This window comes from Gekko japonicus, unplaced genomic scaffold (assembly GCF_001447785.1).
Source record: "Gekko japonicus isolate JY-2015 unplaced genomic scaffold, Gekko_japonicus_V1.1 scaffold1229, whole genome shotgun sequence".
Lineage (NCBI taxonomy): Eukaryota > Metazoa > Chordata > Lepidosauria > Squamata > Gekkonidae > Gekko > Gekko japonicus.
Window position 1 is genome coordinate 445,354 of NW_015160877.1, and position 14,449 is coordinate 459,802.

The window sequence follows — 14,449 nt, forward strand, 5'->3', positions numbered from 1 at the left end:
AAAACAAAGTAAGCATCCATGAACAAGATATCTCCCTTGGGCAATTGCTCTAGAGAAAATATGCAATGTGGGCATACCCAGCACCATCTTGGCAGTGCTTCTGTTGCGGCTGTAACGAGAGCCCATTACCGTTACATGCACAAAACATCAGCTAATAAGTCACGGTGCGTCTGGTGAAGTCAGCATTTATCCTTTGCTTTACTGCCAGTTGTCTCTGGGCAAAATACAAACTCTGTCCCTAAGAAATGTTCTCTCTCTTTTCAGGGAAAACTGTCCCAAAGACTTCAGGCTATCATATCCTTCATTTATAGATCCTTCTGTTTGGAGTTCCTATGTTGCATCGACCACTTTTGCTTTCACGGAGCGTATGCTTCGTAACACGCAAGCTTTTCGGTACGTCAGTCATTCATCAACATGTCTGGTCTTATTTCCCATATCCTCGATACCTCTATTTATTCTTCTTATAGTCACAGAATGCCTGTCTCTTCCTTTCATTATTTTTGCATGGTAGAAACATGCTGATTACTGGCTTCTCCATCTCTTCCCTACAGGGGTGCTTGTGCTAAGCTCTCGTTTCATTTGCAGTGAAGGAACACTATTGAATCTTATGCCATGCCGTAGCCAGGGCACTTTGATTCCATCAGACCTAATAACCACATTGAGGGGTTTGCGTCTTATCAAGAGAAGGCAGTTTTCTCGCTACGGCGACTCTTCGTTTCCATCTGTTCTCAGCCCCAAACACAAAGATCAGCTGGGAATGGCTCAGGAGGGTGTATTAAAGACACACTAATGAGCATGATTCAAATGACAGCAGCATATTGTGCGAATTTGGAAATGAGGCGGAGGAGGTAGCACAGTCAAGAGAAAATGGAGAAGGCCGTATCGTAACCAACTTGATGCAGGGGAGGCACACAGAAAAAAAGAGAGATGTGCCCGTGTGAGCTGAAAGCTCAGCCTGTGGTTATGCACATTTGGTTTATTTGGGGTGTTTGTGCTGCTTTTCTCCTGGAACTCGGGGCTCAAAGCAGCTTACAAATTATAAAGTCATAAACCATCTAACACAGAAATATGATCACTCAAAATCCAAATCCATCAGGACATTCAGGACTTCTTGTTTGTTTGTTTGTTTGTTTCGGTGGTGGAAAGTGCCGTCAAGTCACAGCTGACTTATGGCGACCCTCTGGGATTTTCAAGGCAAGAGACGTTAAGAGGCGGCTTTGCCGTTGCCTGCCTCCACATCATGGCCCTGGTATTCCTTGGTTGTCTCCCATCCAAACACTAGCCAGGGCCAACCCCTGCTTAGCTTCCAAGATCTGGCAAGGCTGGACTAGCCTGGGGCATCCAGGTCAGGGTTCGTTTGATGCATCCCACAGTAAACTCTTATTGGCTCTCCTCCCTATCTGTCTGTGGTGGTTTGTTTGTATATTTATATGCTTTTATTCTTAGATTCAAGTCCGGCAGCACCTTAGAGACCAATAAGCAGTGTTGCCAGCTCTGGGTTGGAAAATACCTGGAGATTTAGGGGTGGAGCCTGGGGAGGGTGGGGTTTGGGGAGCGGAGGGACCTTAGCAGGTTATAATGCCACAGAGTCCATCCTCCAAAGCAGCCAGTTTCTTCAGGGTAGTCTGGAGACCCATTGCAATAATGGGAGATCTCCAGGTACAACCTGTCTCCCGTCCATTAATTATCTAGCTATATTTATTTGTACCAACGGGCCAGAGAAGCTCTCCCAACCACTCAGTTTCTGACTGGGGCTGTGACCACCAATTTTAATGTTGTACAATTGTGTTTTAAAGTTTTAATTATATTTATTGTATTGCCAATATGCTGTTACCCACCCTGAGCCCATTCGCGGGAAGGGCGGGCTATAAATATATATGAATGAATGAATGAATGAATGAATGAATGAATGAATGAATGAATGAATGAATGAATGGATGGATGGATGGATGGACGGACGGACGGACAGACAGACAGACAGACGGACAGACGGACAGACGGACAGACGGACAGACGGACAAATGAACCTGGAGGCTGGCAACCCTACCAGCAAGATTTTTGAGGTATAAGCTTTCGAGAGTCAACTCTTCCATCATTAGTGTCTGATGAAGGGAGCTTTGACTCTCGAAAACTCATACCCTGAAAATCCTCTTGGTCTGTAAGATAACACTGGACTCAAATCTAACCATTCTACTACAGACCATCACGGCTACCCTCTGAAACTGTCTACATGTTTTTACTGTACTGTTCAGTATCTGTATATACATTTTAAATACTTAAATGTTTTAATGTGTGATGTTCGCCGCCTTGGGGACCCTATGTGAATAAAAAGGTGGCATATAAATGTTCAAAATAAATGCATGAATAAATAATCACATTCCTTCTATGTCTATCGCTACAAACCTCGAAGTCGCCTGCAGTCCTTTAATGATATCATTCAGTCTTCAAAACCTTATTTTAATAAATGCCGGGGGGGGGGAATCTAGAGCAGCAACTGGTCTTCAGTTAAATGCTACCTCCCGAAAAAGCAAACAAGCCACTAAGAGAGAAATTAGAAAAACTGGCAATCCGCAGGCCAAGGTGCCAGTTGGCGCCTCTCCTTGGCAGCCTCTCCCTTCCCAGTCCCAAGTAGCCAGTCTTTCTACCAAGAGGAGGTGGACCTCTGCAGGTGGAATTAGGAGCTGGTAGTCTGCAGGCCAAGGTGGGTAGCAGCAGCCCATTACTCATTATGTACAAGATTTGGCATGCCACTGAAACTGGCACTTTTTGAGCATGGGGTGGTAGGCTGCCAAAAGCCGAATCCTGCACATGGGGAGTAGATTGATATACACAACCAGCAATTGCAGGTTTGGAAGAAATCCAGCATAGGCTTTTCTTTACCCATCGGCTATCATATGCTGAAACCGATGTGACCACAGGCTCATCTTTAGCCTGGAGAGGAGACGACTGAGAGGTGATATGACAACCATCTTCCAGTACTTGAAGGGCTGTCATCTAGAGGATGGTGAGGAGTTGTTTCCTGCTGTCCCAGAAGGTTGGACCAGAACCAACAGGTTGAAATTAATTCAGAAGAGTTTTCGGCTAAACATTAGGAAGAACTTCCTGACAGAGTGGTTCCTCAGTGGAACAGGCTTCCTCGGGAGGTGGTGAGCTCTCCTTTTGGAGGTTTTCAGAGGCTAGGTGGCCATCTGACAGCAATGCTGCTGATTCTGTGAACTTAGGCAGATCACGAGAAGGGAGGGCAGGAAGGGTTGCCTCAGTGCTTAGTTCTCGTGGCCCAAGGAAATGCTGATCGCCACTTTGGGGTCTGGAAGCAACTGTTCTACAGGCCAGTTTTGGCCAGGGATCTGTTGGGGGTAGGTATTTGTGAGTTTCCTGCCTTGTGCAGGGGTTTGGACTAGATGACCCTGGAGATCCCTTCCAACTCTGTGCTTCTGTGATTCTTGGAAGGGAGAGAACAAATGACAAATGACAAAACCTGGGGGGTGGAGCCGGGGGAGGGTGGGGTTTGGGGAGGGGAGGAACCTCAGCAGGATATGATGTCATCGAGCCCACCCTCCAAAGCAGCCATTTTCTCCAGGGGAACTGATCTCTGTCATCTGGAGATCCATTGTAATAGCAGGAGATCTCCAAGTGACACCTGGAGGTTGGCAGAACTAATTCCAGTGCTGGGGCAACTGACACCACTCATAGTCACAAAACAGCTTTCGCGGGATTGTGTTTAACATGATAAGGTCCGTATGCGCCTACCGAAGGGATCCTCGTGTGCCTAAAACGGCCTTTTCCCAGCACACTTCTGGACCAGAACTCAAGCCTTGGTTCAGCTTATTATTATTGGAAGGATTTATCCAGGATAGAGAGAATGACAGTCCAAAAGGTCAGAGCTGTTCCATTTCAATAGGGCACAAGTGCAAAAACTGCAGAGCTTTGAGACAGACTTAAGGAAAACAGGCTACCCACGCAGCCAAACAACATGCACACATACACACGGAGCCCAGCAGAACGGAAGAAAAAGACAACACAGGTTTCAAAGTCACCCAGCAGCAACCTTATTGCAGATGCATCGAAAGCATTTGCTGCTGCTTTGTATCCAGGTAGCGTAAGATGACATCTGCAGGGACAACTTTACACAGATTGGTTTGGCGTCAGCTACAGAGCAATGTTCAGCCATGCTGCAGAAGACCCACATGACAGCTTAGTCTGACAGCTGGCCTGCACAGCGGCATAAAAACTCATAGAGAAGCAACCCTTTCAAAAAAAAAAGTGCTAGAGAGTTAGCATCTTCTTTCTGGTAGAACCTTCTCTCACCTGCACAACAGGCCAGAATTCAATGGCTACACCTACTGTTATTCTATCAGCAAGATGGGATAAACTACCCCTGTTGAATTTCTACCTGCCCTGTGGCTTCTAAAGGCACATAACATGGTCAGACGTTTCATAGATCTCTATAGGATGCACCCTGCCCCAATCTGAGGATCCAGTTTTGGCCTGACCTGCACTTCCCCTTTGTCTCTCCCTGTCTGGGAAAAATCAAACTTTTGTTCCTTTTATCCTCTGTAAGAGCAGCTGCCTTTTCAGCATTCCAACTTGTGCTCAGCTTGGGTCATGAATGTGCACCCCAAGAGTCTAGCTTGCTTGCTGTCCTCACCCTTAAGAACATAAGAAGAGCCCTGCTGGATCAGACCAGTGGCCCATCTAGTCCAGCATCCTGTCTCCCACAGTGGCCAACCAGTTCCTCAGATGGCCAGAGGCTGAGGCCTTGTCCTGATGTTGCCTCCTGGCTCTGGGATTCAGAGGATTAAGTGCCTCTGAATGTGGAGTTTCCCCTCAGCCACCATGGCTAGTAGCCATTGATAGACTCATCCTCCATGAATAGGGCACAATTCCCCTTTAAAGCTGTTTATTCCTGTGCCCGTCAGTACATCCTCTGGCAGGGAATTCCACATTTTAACCACTTGCTGTATGAAGTAGTATTTCCTTTTGTCTGTCCTGAACCTACTGCCCATCAGCTTCATTGGATGCCCTCGAGTTCTAGTATTTTGGGAGAGGGAGAAAAATGTATCTTTGTCAACTCTCTCCACCCCATGCATAATTTTGTAAACCCCTATCATGTCCCCCCTTAATTGTCTCTTTTCTAAACTGAAAAGTCCCAGACTCTTCAGCCTTTCCTCACAGGGACGGTGCTCTAACCCCCTACTCATCTTGGCTGCCCTCCTCTGTACTTTTCCAAACTCTGCAATGTCCTTTTGGAGATACGGTGACCAAAACTGTACACAGTATTCTAAATATGGCCAAGCCATAGATCTATGCAGGGGCATTATATATTTTATATTCAGTCCCTTTCCTAATAATCCCAAACATAAAGTTTGTCTTTTTCACAGCTGCAGCACACTTTCACTGAGCTATCCCCTACCACAAGATCTTCTTCCGTCTCAGCCTCAGCAAGTTCAGACCCCATTAGCCGATACTTGGAAGTTGGGGATTTTTTTGCCCCAGTGTGCATCACCCTTGCCCCCACATGCTCTCCTCTCTGCACATCTCTTGGATGCCTGAACTGCTGCTTAGATTCCCGCTTGGCTTCCTCACCGAGCAGTCCCTCCTGGAACTCCAAACCTCTTACGTGCCTGTATCCCTGATTTCCCCCCCCCCTCCATAAATGATCTCTGATTATTCTGCCAAACTCCCACTTATATTTCTAAGGGCTCTTTAAAACATGGGATGAAAATCTGAGGGAGAGGTGGAAGGAAAATGAATGTGTGATTCCCTTTCGGGCTGGGTATTAAAACCTAAACCTGCAGATCCAACATGGTAGGTGATGGCAAAGAGTTTTCTCTCCTCTGCTCGGATTCCCTAGAGTGAATTTGGACCCAGACAGGAAAGCAGCCTCCACACAGGCACACATCTGGTGTCCATACATGTTCTTCAGTGCACGATAACAATCCACACAGACTCAAATCTAATTAGGCATAAAACAAAAAAGAATGACTGCCAGGCTGATTTAACAACAGGCCAAAGTAGGAGCCCTGGGTAGATTATATCAAGTTAAATGTTTTTTGTTTTTGTTTTTAAGCATCTGACTTGGAAGCACAGAAGTTTGAGGCAGTATCTCCGATCCTCCATCTTTCCCAGTTAAGGGGAAAATGGTTTTCAAACAAATTACAAAGGTGAACTGACTTCAATGGTAACCAGAGAAAGAAATTTTACTTACAAAAATAGAAAAACATCTTATACGACATATTAATGTAGGTACATTTAACTTATTGTGAACAGATTAACTTCAAAAAGATTAACTTGCTCCAAGTTCAGGTAAGAGAGAGAAGAAGAGAAGTCCTGTATAAGATGAAACAGAAGGCAAGCAGCAACCAAAGAGGCTCAGCATCATCTAACTGAAGAGAGGGTGGGGCAAACTGCCAAGTGTACCTGACTGAGGGTGTGGTCACACGGCAAGCTTACCACAATTTGTTCCTGCTGTAGATTTGATCAGATATATTTTTTTAGCGGGTTCAGGTGATCACACGTCCCTTGCCCAACCGCTTGCATTTGCATAACAAGGCTCCAGGCACTGCACAGACAGCCACGCCACCCAAGTGGCAGCGGGGCATAATTAAAAAAAATATATCTTTGAGCATGTGCATATACGCGCATATGTGCATGCACAAATCACAGCTCCCGCTTGGATGCAGCAGTTTCCCCCCGAACAGTGAACAAAATGAACTACTGATGTGTAACCAAGTGCTGTTTTATGTGTGCTTGAGTGTTCATGCACATAATATATTCAGTGTAGGATTGGACATGCCACAACGGTGAAAGCGGGGGGGGGGGGAATACTGCAAGAAGAACGTACAGATGACCTAATCGCATTCATAGCAAGAGATGGCTGTCCAGATAGGAGAAATTGCGGATTCACAGTGCTAGTAGTAGGAAAGTACTTAATTTTCTCAGTGTCACAAAACGCGCTAGAAAACCGGGAGGATTGCGGGGGTGAGTCCACTGCGATACGGGAGACAGAATCGGCGGTCTGATCAGCCCTTTTAAATGCAATAGGGAACAGTTGTGAAACCCAATCAAAATGACCGTGTGACCACGACCTGAGATACTTCTCTCAACCCTTTCTCTCCCAGATCCTCTTGCATACAGTTACAGCGTCCAACAGATTAGACCAGCAGTTCTCAACCAGTGCTAAGTGTACCACTGGCAGGATGCAGAAGTAGTCTAGGTGATTCAAAGGGTTTTTACAGCAATTAGGCTGCGATCAGACGCGCCTTTAGATCCAACATAGCTGCTGATGCCAGATGGATCTAAAGTGCACAATCAGGCAACAACATCTGTGAAAGGTTCTACAGTCATTGGCACCCCGTTCTGCCCCACCCTTGAAAAGGAGTAAAAAGACACTGGGTAAAGTCTGGTCCTAATGCTTGCCGACAGCCATGGACAGATTTTCCTTAGTCTGATCAATCAAGCGTGCTCTCAGCACATGTTATCTTTCTGTGACCTTTTGGCTTGCTAGTAATAACCTTGGACACTTAGTGTTTCTCCTAATCCACCATTCTCCCTGCAGCACCAACAAGTGTCTTTGATGTACCACTTCCTGCCAGCCCTACCAGTCTGGAATAATCCATTGTGCTTTATTCATTCTACTGGGATTATTCATTGTATGTCCTTAAAATTTACTGTAAATAATAAACATAACAACAGAATGCCTGTAAACACACAAATGTCCTTCTAGGGAAAGGGGGGCTCTTTGTTTCCATCATGGTGGGACCCAAGTTCTTTGATGGAGTGATTGGCGGGACATAAAACATGAAAGGCTGAGAACCACTGGGTTAGAGTATTAGATTAGGATTGGGGACAGCCAGGTTCAAACTGCTGCTTAGTTATGAAATCTGGGCCACTGTGTCTCACGCTGACATGCTTTAACATGCTTCATAACATGCTTCTGGACAAACGCTTATCAGGGATGCTCGAGGCCAATCCTGCATTGAGCAGGGGGTTGGACTAGATGGCCTGTGTGATCCCTTCCAGTTCTGGGATTCTAGGATTCTACAACATTGTTTTGAGGATAAAATTTGGAAGGGAAGAACCATGTCCCCTGAGCTCTTTTGAGGAAAGGCAGGCAAAAGCTGATAGATCTGACTTCCAGCAACAAGACAAATTTTTGTGAATGCTTTAACATTTTCTTCATTTTGATAAGAACCTCAAAAGATATGGTATAATTTCAAGGGGTTTCCGGTAGTCTGGACTGTGAATGGGGGCGGGGGAGATGCTTACCTTGCCCGTAGACTTGACGCCTTTCCAGATACAGAAGTAGCAGATGATCCAGGCAAGCAGTAAGCAGAGAGCCAGCTCCCAGCGGATGCCCCCCATATGTTCGATGCCACTAGAGATCTTTAACACTCTCCTCCTGTGGAAGAGACAGACAGATTGAGTCCCTCTAGGCTCACTTGATACATCCAATGTTACCAATCCCAGCCTTGGCCACTTCCTCAGAATATGCCATTTCCACATGATGCCACAGTCACAGTAAGGTTTACCAGGGCTGCGGTCACACGTAACAGAAGCCACACAAGTGAGACGGAAAACAGCCGGAGTTTCCGGGCGCGATCTCACCAGCACATCTGGGAAGCGTAGCACTCCCGTGGCTCAACCGAGGCTTCCAGCCGAAACTGCGTGGCAAAAAACTAGTACCTTGGAGGTACTAGTTTCCGGAAACTGCGGGGCAAGGGCGGGCGTCTGATCGCGTTTCCGGTGGCATCCGGCGCCCGCCCATGTCCCCTTGTAAATAAGGTGGGTTTTTTTGTCCAAGTCTCTGTGGATGCGCATGTGCACCCAACGGAGCATGCGCATTTGTCATGTACACAAAAATAAAAAACAGTTTGCCGCGGCGCGCGCTTCTTCGTTGCGCGCCGGCTTGTCCTGTGATCAGCACCTCTCCCTTGCCATGGAACCTCCATGGAACCTCCACGGTACCTCCACAGGAGGTCTGATCACGTAACTGCGCAGTAGTTTGCCCCAGGGCAAACAGCCACGCTTCTCCTCTGCAGTTTCCTGCCCGTGTGACCGGGGCCCAGGTTTCAGGGTTTGACCTGATGATTCAGGGTTTTAGCCCCCAGCTAAGGGTGGCTCAAGTGGTTAAGACGCTGAACTGCAGGCTGTGGAAGGTTAGTAGTTCAGCGGTTCAAGACTCGGGTGCCGCAAGACAGGGTGAGCTCCTGTCTCTAGTTCCAGCTCCTGCCAACCTAGCAGTTCAAAAGCAAGAAATTGCAAGTAGATAAATAGGGACCACTTTAGTGGGAAGGTAACAGCATTCCGTGCGCCTTGGTGTTTAGTCATGCCGTCCACATGACCACGGAAACGTCTTCGGACAGCGCTGGCTCTTCGGCTTTGGAACGGAGATGAGCACCGCAACCCTAGAGTCGGATTCGACTGGCTTTCGAGCAAGGGAACCTTTACCTTTACCTAAGGGTAACAAGCAGAGGCAGGAAACGGTAAACCAAATGAAAAACAAGGGGGTACAGGCTTATATGGAGTACTGGTAAGGAAATGGCCAAACTGGTGCCCCCTTCTTCAAGAGAAGGGAGTGGAGAGGAGCCAAACACAACTCACGCCTCCAGGCCCAGAAGGTGTTGGTTCTACAAACACCCTTGAAATGGCAATAAAACAGCCTCTTCATCAAGAACTTACTGATTTTAATACCACCTTTTTCCAGCCAAGCATACTGCCTCAAAAGGGTGGCCCAAGGGAAGACTCCAGATGGTGAGGCTATAGAGGACACCTCAGAACTTTCTTTAACAGTTAAAGAGCCTTTGTTGTTTAATAATATTATGCCTCCTATCTTCTACTTTGAGCCCCCTGAAGAGACAGTATTGTTAAGAAATTTAATTACTTTCATCCTGTAGAATGAGGTAAAAACCTGAGGAACTCTTGGGATGAGGAGTCAGAATCGAGAGGGCTGGCTTTATTCTGTTAATTTGAAGGTTTTTGACATTTGTTTTTTCATTTTCTACACACATATTTCATGGCTATTGTGATATGAGGCACACCCATGGCTATTGTGATATCAGGCATGTCCCCTGAACACCCCAGTGCTTAGTGATGCCATAAGAACTGGTCAGACCTTGCAGCAGAAGTCTAGAGTTCTGGCCACCCTGGAGGGGGGAATGCAGGCCATAGCTGGAGATAAGCTCTATGTAGATCACCTCCATCTTTATTCTTCTATTCCCCCCCCCAACACACACACACACATACACAGAGTGTACACTGGGAATTTATTAAGGCAGGCCCCTAAGATCCAGAAGTCCAAAGTAAAAAAATCACCTAATTGCACCATTTTGCTAATGCTATCCTTTGCTCTAATTAGACACAGCTAGGTTCTGCCCCACCCACAAGGCTCCACTTTTGGGGTGTCAGATGGGGGAGTCTGGGGGATGTGGACATGGGGGAGTGCCATCCAACAAGGGCATTATGTCGCTCCAGGAAAGCCCCAGAAGTGACAGCATGCTGCTCTAGAAATTGCTGGAAGCCCTATGGGAAAACCATAGAATTTCTACCAATTCCTCTAATTGAATGACATCACTTCCAGAATTTCCCTGGAAGTGAGGTAATGCTGTTGCGCTGAGAGCAATTTTTATTGTTTTTCTCCTGCCATCCCCTGAGTAAATAACAAGCCAAAGTGAGAACACTGTATGCAGATACTGACAAAATAGAAAACCAAATATACAATGTGTGTTTATTAATAAGTAGAATAAGATGATTCTCACAGCTCCACTTATCAGCAATATTTTCAAAAACAGCCCATAGAAACTGGTTCAGCTATCAGCAATGTTTTCAAAAGCAGTCCATAGAAAGTTTTCCTCAGCATTTTGTAAATTCTATACTCAGTAAATCCTGAGGCTGTGCAATGGAAGAAAATAGAGACAATTTGTGAATCCAAAACAATGGCAGTCTCAGTAGCAGACACATGCCACTTCAGACTTCAAAATAACTTTCTTTAGTTTGTAAGTCCCAGCTTAACTAAAACTCGCCATGTTTCCACAAAGTTTCTTCAAAAGGCAGAACTGCACAGCAATCAGATACAAGCTATACAAAATATACAGCTATAACATGATGCATAACATTCCTGGGATACTGCCCTTAATAAAAATAGAGAGACATACCTTTCAGATATAGCTCACAATCTCAGACCAACAGCATAACACTCTTCAAATTTCTAAATCCATTCAGTATGAAATGTTCTCTGAAAGTCTCATATCTCATGCGACGAATGAAACCTTCAATTGGTTTCAGTTTCCCAGGTGTATGGAATGAACACTCGTAAAGCTATTCTCCAATAAAAAGTTTATGCTGTTACTAAAAATCCAAACACCAAACATAGTCCACATCCAATATAATATAACAAATGAACATACAGACATAACTACTCAAATCTATACTTTGATTTAAACCCCACAGTGAAACGGAGTTCAACTTAAAAATCCATGCAGCTTCCTGTTGAAGTAAGACCTTATTAACATCCACCAAACTGTAGTTATGATTGACATATTTAAATATTACACAAAAATCTCAGCATGTCCGCATCATGTCTCATTCGTACAAAATGTTCAACAAGAGGAGTGTCAGTTACCTTATTTCGAACACAAGATCTGTGTTCGAGGATTCTGGACTTTATTGCCCTCATAGTACTGCCTGCATAGAGGAGCCCACAAGTACATATTATGACATACATGGTTTTTTTCGTGTTGCAATTGCTAAAACTGTTTAATTTCCAATCCAAGTCCACTTGTAGGCATGTTAATTGTTTAATTTCAATGCCATTGGACATGCAGCACAACCCCCACATCTGAAATGGCCTGGAAGCTCAGATTCTGATTGTTGTTTATCACCGAAGTCTGACCTTATGATGGCATCTCAAATATTGTGAGTCCATCTGAACCCAATATGTGGAGGCATCTCACAACCAGGTATGTCCTCCACCACATGCCAGAGATTTTCAATTATTTTCTTTATAGCATGTGCCCTAGGAGTATATTGGAATCCACAAGTCAATCTATTCTGTTGTTGTTCTAGGTTTCTTTAAAAAAAAAAAGATCCTTTCTTTCCACAATTGGGGCCATACTCTAGCTCTCTGTAAGATGCTTATAGGATAACCACGATCTCTAAATTGGTTGCTCGTTTCTATGCAATCCCTGGTATAATTCCTTAAGGCCATACAATTTCTTTTGATTCACAAAAACTGACTAAACGGCAAGTTGTTTCTCAAGTGGGGTGGATGGAATGATCGATAGTGCAGATAGGAATTCTATCAAGGGGCTTTTTAAAAGTACGAACAGCAAATGTATTACTTCCTGTTCTACACACAACAGTGTCAAAAATGACCCTGTGTCCTTGCCATACTGAAAAGAAAACTTTATACTAGTATGGACACTACTGGGCCAATCCACAAATACCTGCACATGGTCTGCCCCTTTAAAGATGACAAAAACATAGTCAATAAACCATTTATAGAAAAGAATATGTCCAAAACAAAAGGATTCACCACAGGGTTGCAAACAGTATCAATCTCTAAAGATGACATAAATAGACTGGCAACACTGGCTACAACGGGGCTCCCCATTGCTACCCCCTTGATTTTGGGGTGAAAAAACTATCTTGAAACATAAAATAATTTTTCTCTAGAATAAGATCAACCAATTCCATTATGAAATACGTGGGTGGAAATGGATCGCTCCTAGACTCCAAAGTTGTCTCAATAACATGCCTGGCATCTTCATGTGGTATATTAGTGTACAGCAATATAGCGTCCATGGTCCCTAGTACAGCATCAGATGGAATAGGCAGGCCCTCAACTTTCAACACAAAATATATCTTTAATATAATTGGGGATGTGATAAACGAATGGATTCAAATAAAAATCAACAAACTGTGAGAGAGATTCCAGTAAAGATTTAGCGCCTGAGACTATTGGGCGGCCAGGGGGAAGAAACCCTGGCTTATGTACCTTGGGCAAAATATAAAATATAAGGACTCTCGGCTCCACTTATTATACTGCTGATAAGTGGAGCCATGAGAGTTATCTTATTCTACTTATTAAAAAGCACATATTGCATATTTGGTTATTAATTCATCTTTATTTGTTGTTGGCACATGTAATAAGATTACACACACAGTTTTCTATTTTGTCAGTATCTGCATACCGTGTTCTTGTTTTGTCCTGTTAGTTTTCATTGTAAGATACGGCACAGTAGAATAATGTTTTTGCGTTTTCTGACCAAGATAAGGGCCGTTTTTATTTTTGCATTTTAAAACTTTATGTACCTGAGAAATAAACACGCACAGTAGATTCTCTGAGCAGTGAGAAGCAAAAAAGAGCAAACAAACTGATTTTAAGACAGTCGATAACAGAGGATGTAATGGGATATTTGGTTAATATAGCACAGTTTTGCCCAGGCATAGAAGCATGATCCTGAGTGCAGTAAATAAATCTCCCTAGAAGTATATTGCAAAAGAGGAAAACTTACATGTATTCAAGTAGGTCCAGTTCACATTCAGGTTGCAGTCAAAAGCAGAGAAAGAAGCCTAATCTAAAGAGTATTTTCCCTATCACAAATGGCCAGCTTGTTTGGCTTCAGGTGTGTGGGAATATGAGGGCACTGTATCTACAGGAGAGACCTACAGAGGCCCTGGTCACACAGAGCATTAGGCATGCTAGAGAGACGGAAGATAGGCGGATTTTCTGGGCGCGATCTCACCGCCACATCTGGGAAACGTAGAGCTCCCGTGGCTCACCCGAGGCTTCACTCTGAAGATGCGCTGTAAAAAACTAGTACCTCCGAGTTACTAGTTTCCGGAAACTGCGGGGCAAGGGCGGGCGTCAGATCACGTTTCCGGTGTTAGCTCATGGCATGCAGCACCCGCCCATGTCCCATAGTGAAAAGGTTTTTTTTTTGTCAAGTCTCCACGGGTGCGCACAAGCACCCAACGGCGCATGCAAACACTTGGGTTAAAAAAAAAACACAACCCCCACGGCACCGCAGGAGTGAGGTATGATCGGCACCTCCCCCCAACCACGGGATGTCGGGCGGGACATTTGATCCGGCTGCCGTGCGGTAGTTCGCTCCGGGGCAAACAGCCACGCCCCCCCCCCGCGCACGATATCCGGCCCGTGTGACCGGGGCCAGAGACATATAAAGGATGATCCATAAAAAATAAAATGATGATGAAGTAAAGAAAAGAAGGCAGGAGAGCGCAACAATGAAGAAATTGCTGCAGTGTGGAGAAAAAGGAAAGCATGAGGATGAAATAAGTTGTGACGACAAAATGAAACAAAAGCATCTTGGAGAGGAAGCAGAAAGGAAGAAGAAGAAGAAGAAGAAGAAGAAGAAGAAGAAGAAGAAGAAGAAGAAGAAGAAGAAGAAGAAGAAGAAGAAGAAGAAGAAGAAGAAGAAGAAGAAGA

General features: G+C 44.9%; 1 protein-coding gene across 1 annotated transcript in view; it reads right to left on the reverse strand.

Annotated features, from left to right (window-relative positions):
* The window catches only part of LOC107120229 (sodium- and chloride-dependent GABA transporter 2-like), an 89,264-nt gene that overhangs the window by 46,342 nt on the left and 28,473 nt on the right, over window positions 1-14,449 (reverse strand). The window contains exon 5 of the mRNA XM_015422871.1: window positions 8,269-8,401. Within this exon, the coding sequence (XP_015278357.1) occupies window positions 8,269-8,401 (133 nt within the window). The remainder of the gene's footprint in view (window positions 1-8,268; window positions 8,402-14,449) is intronic.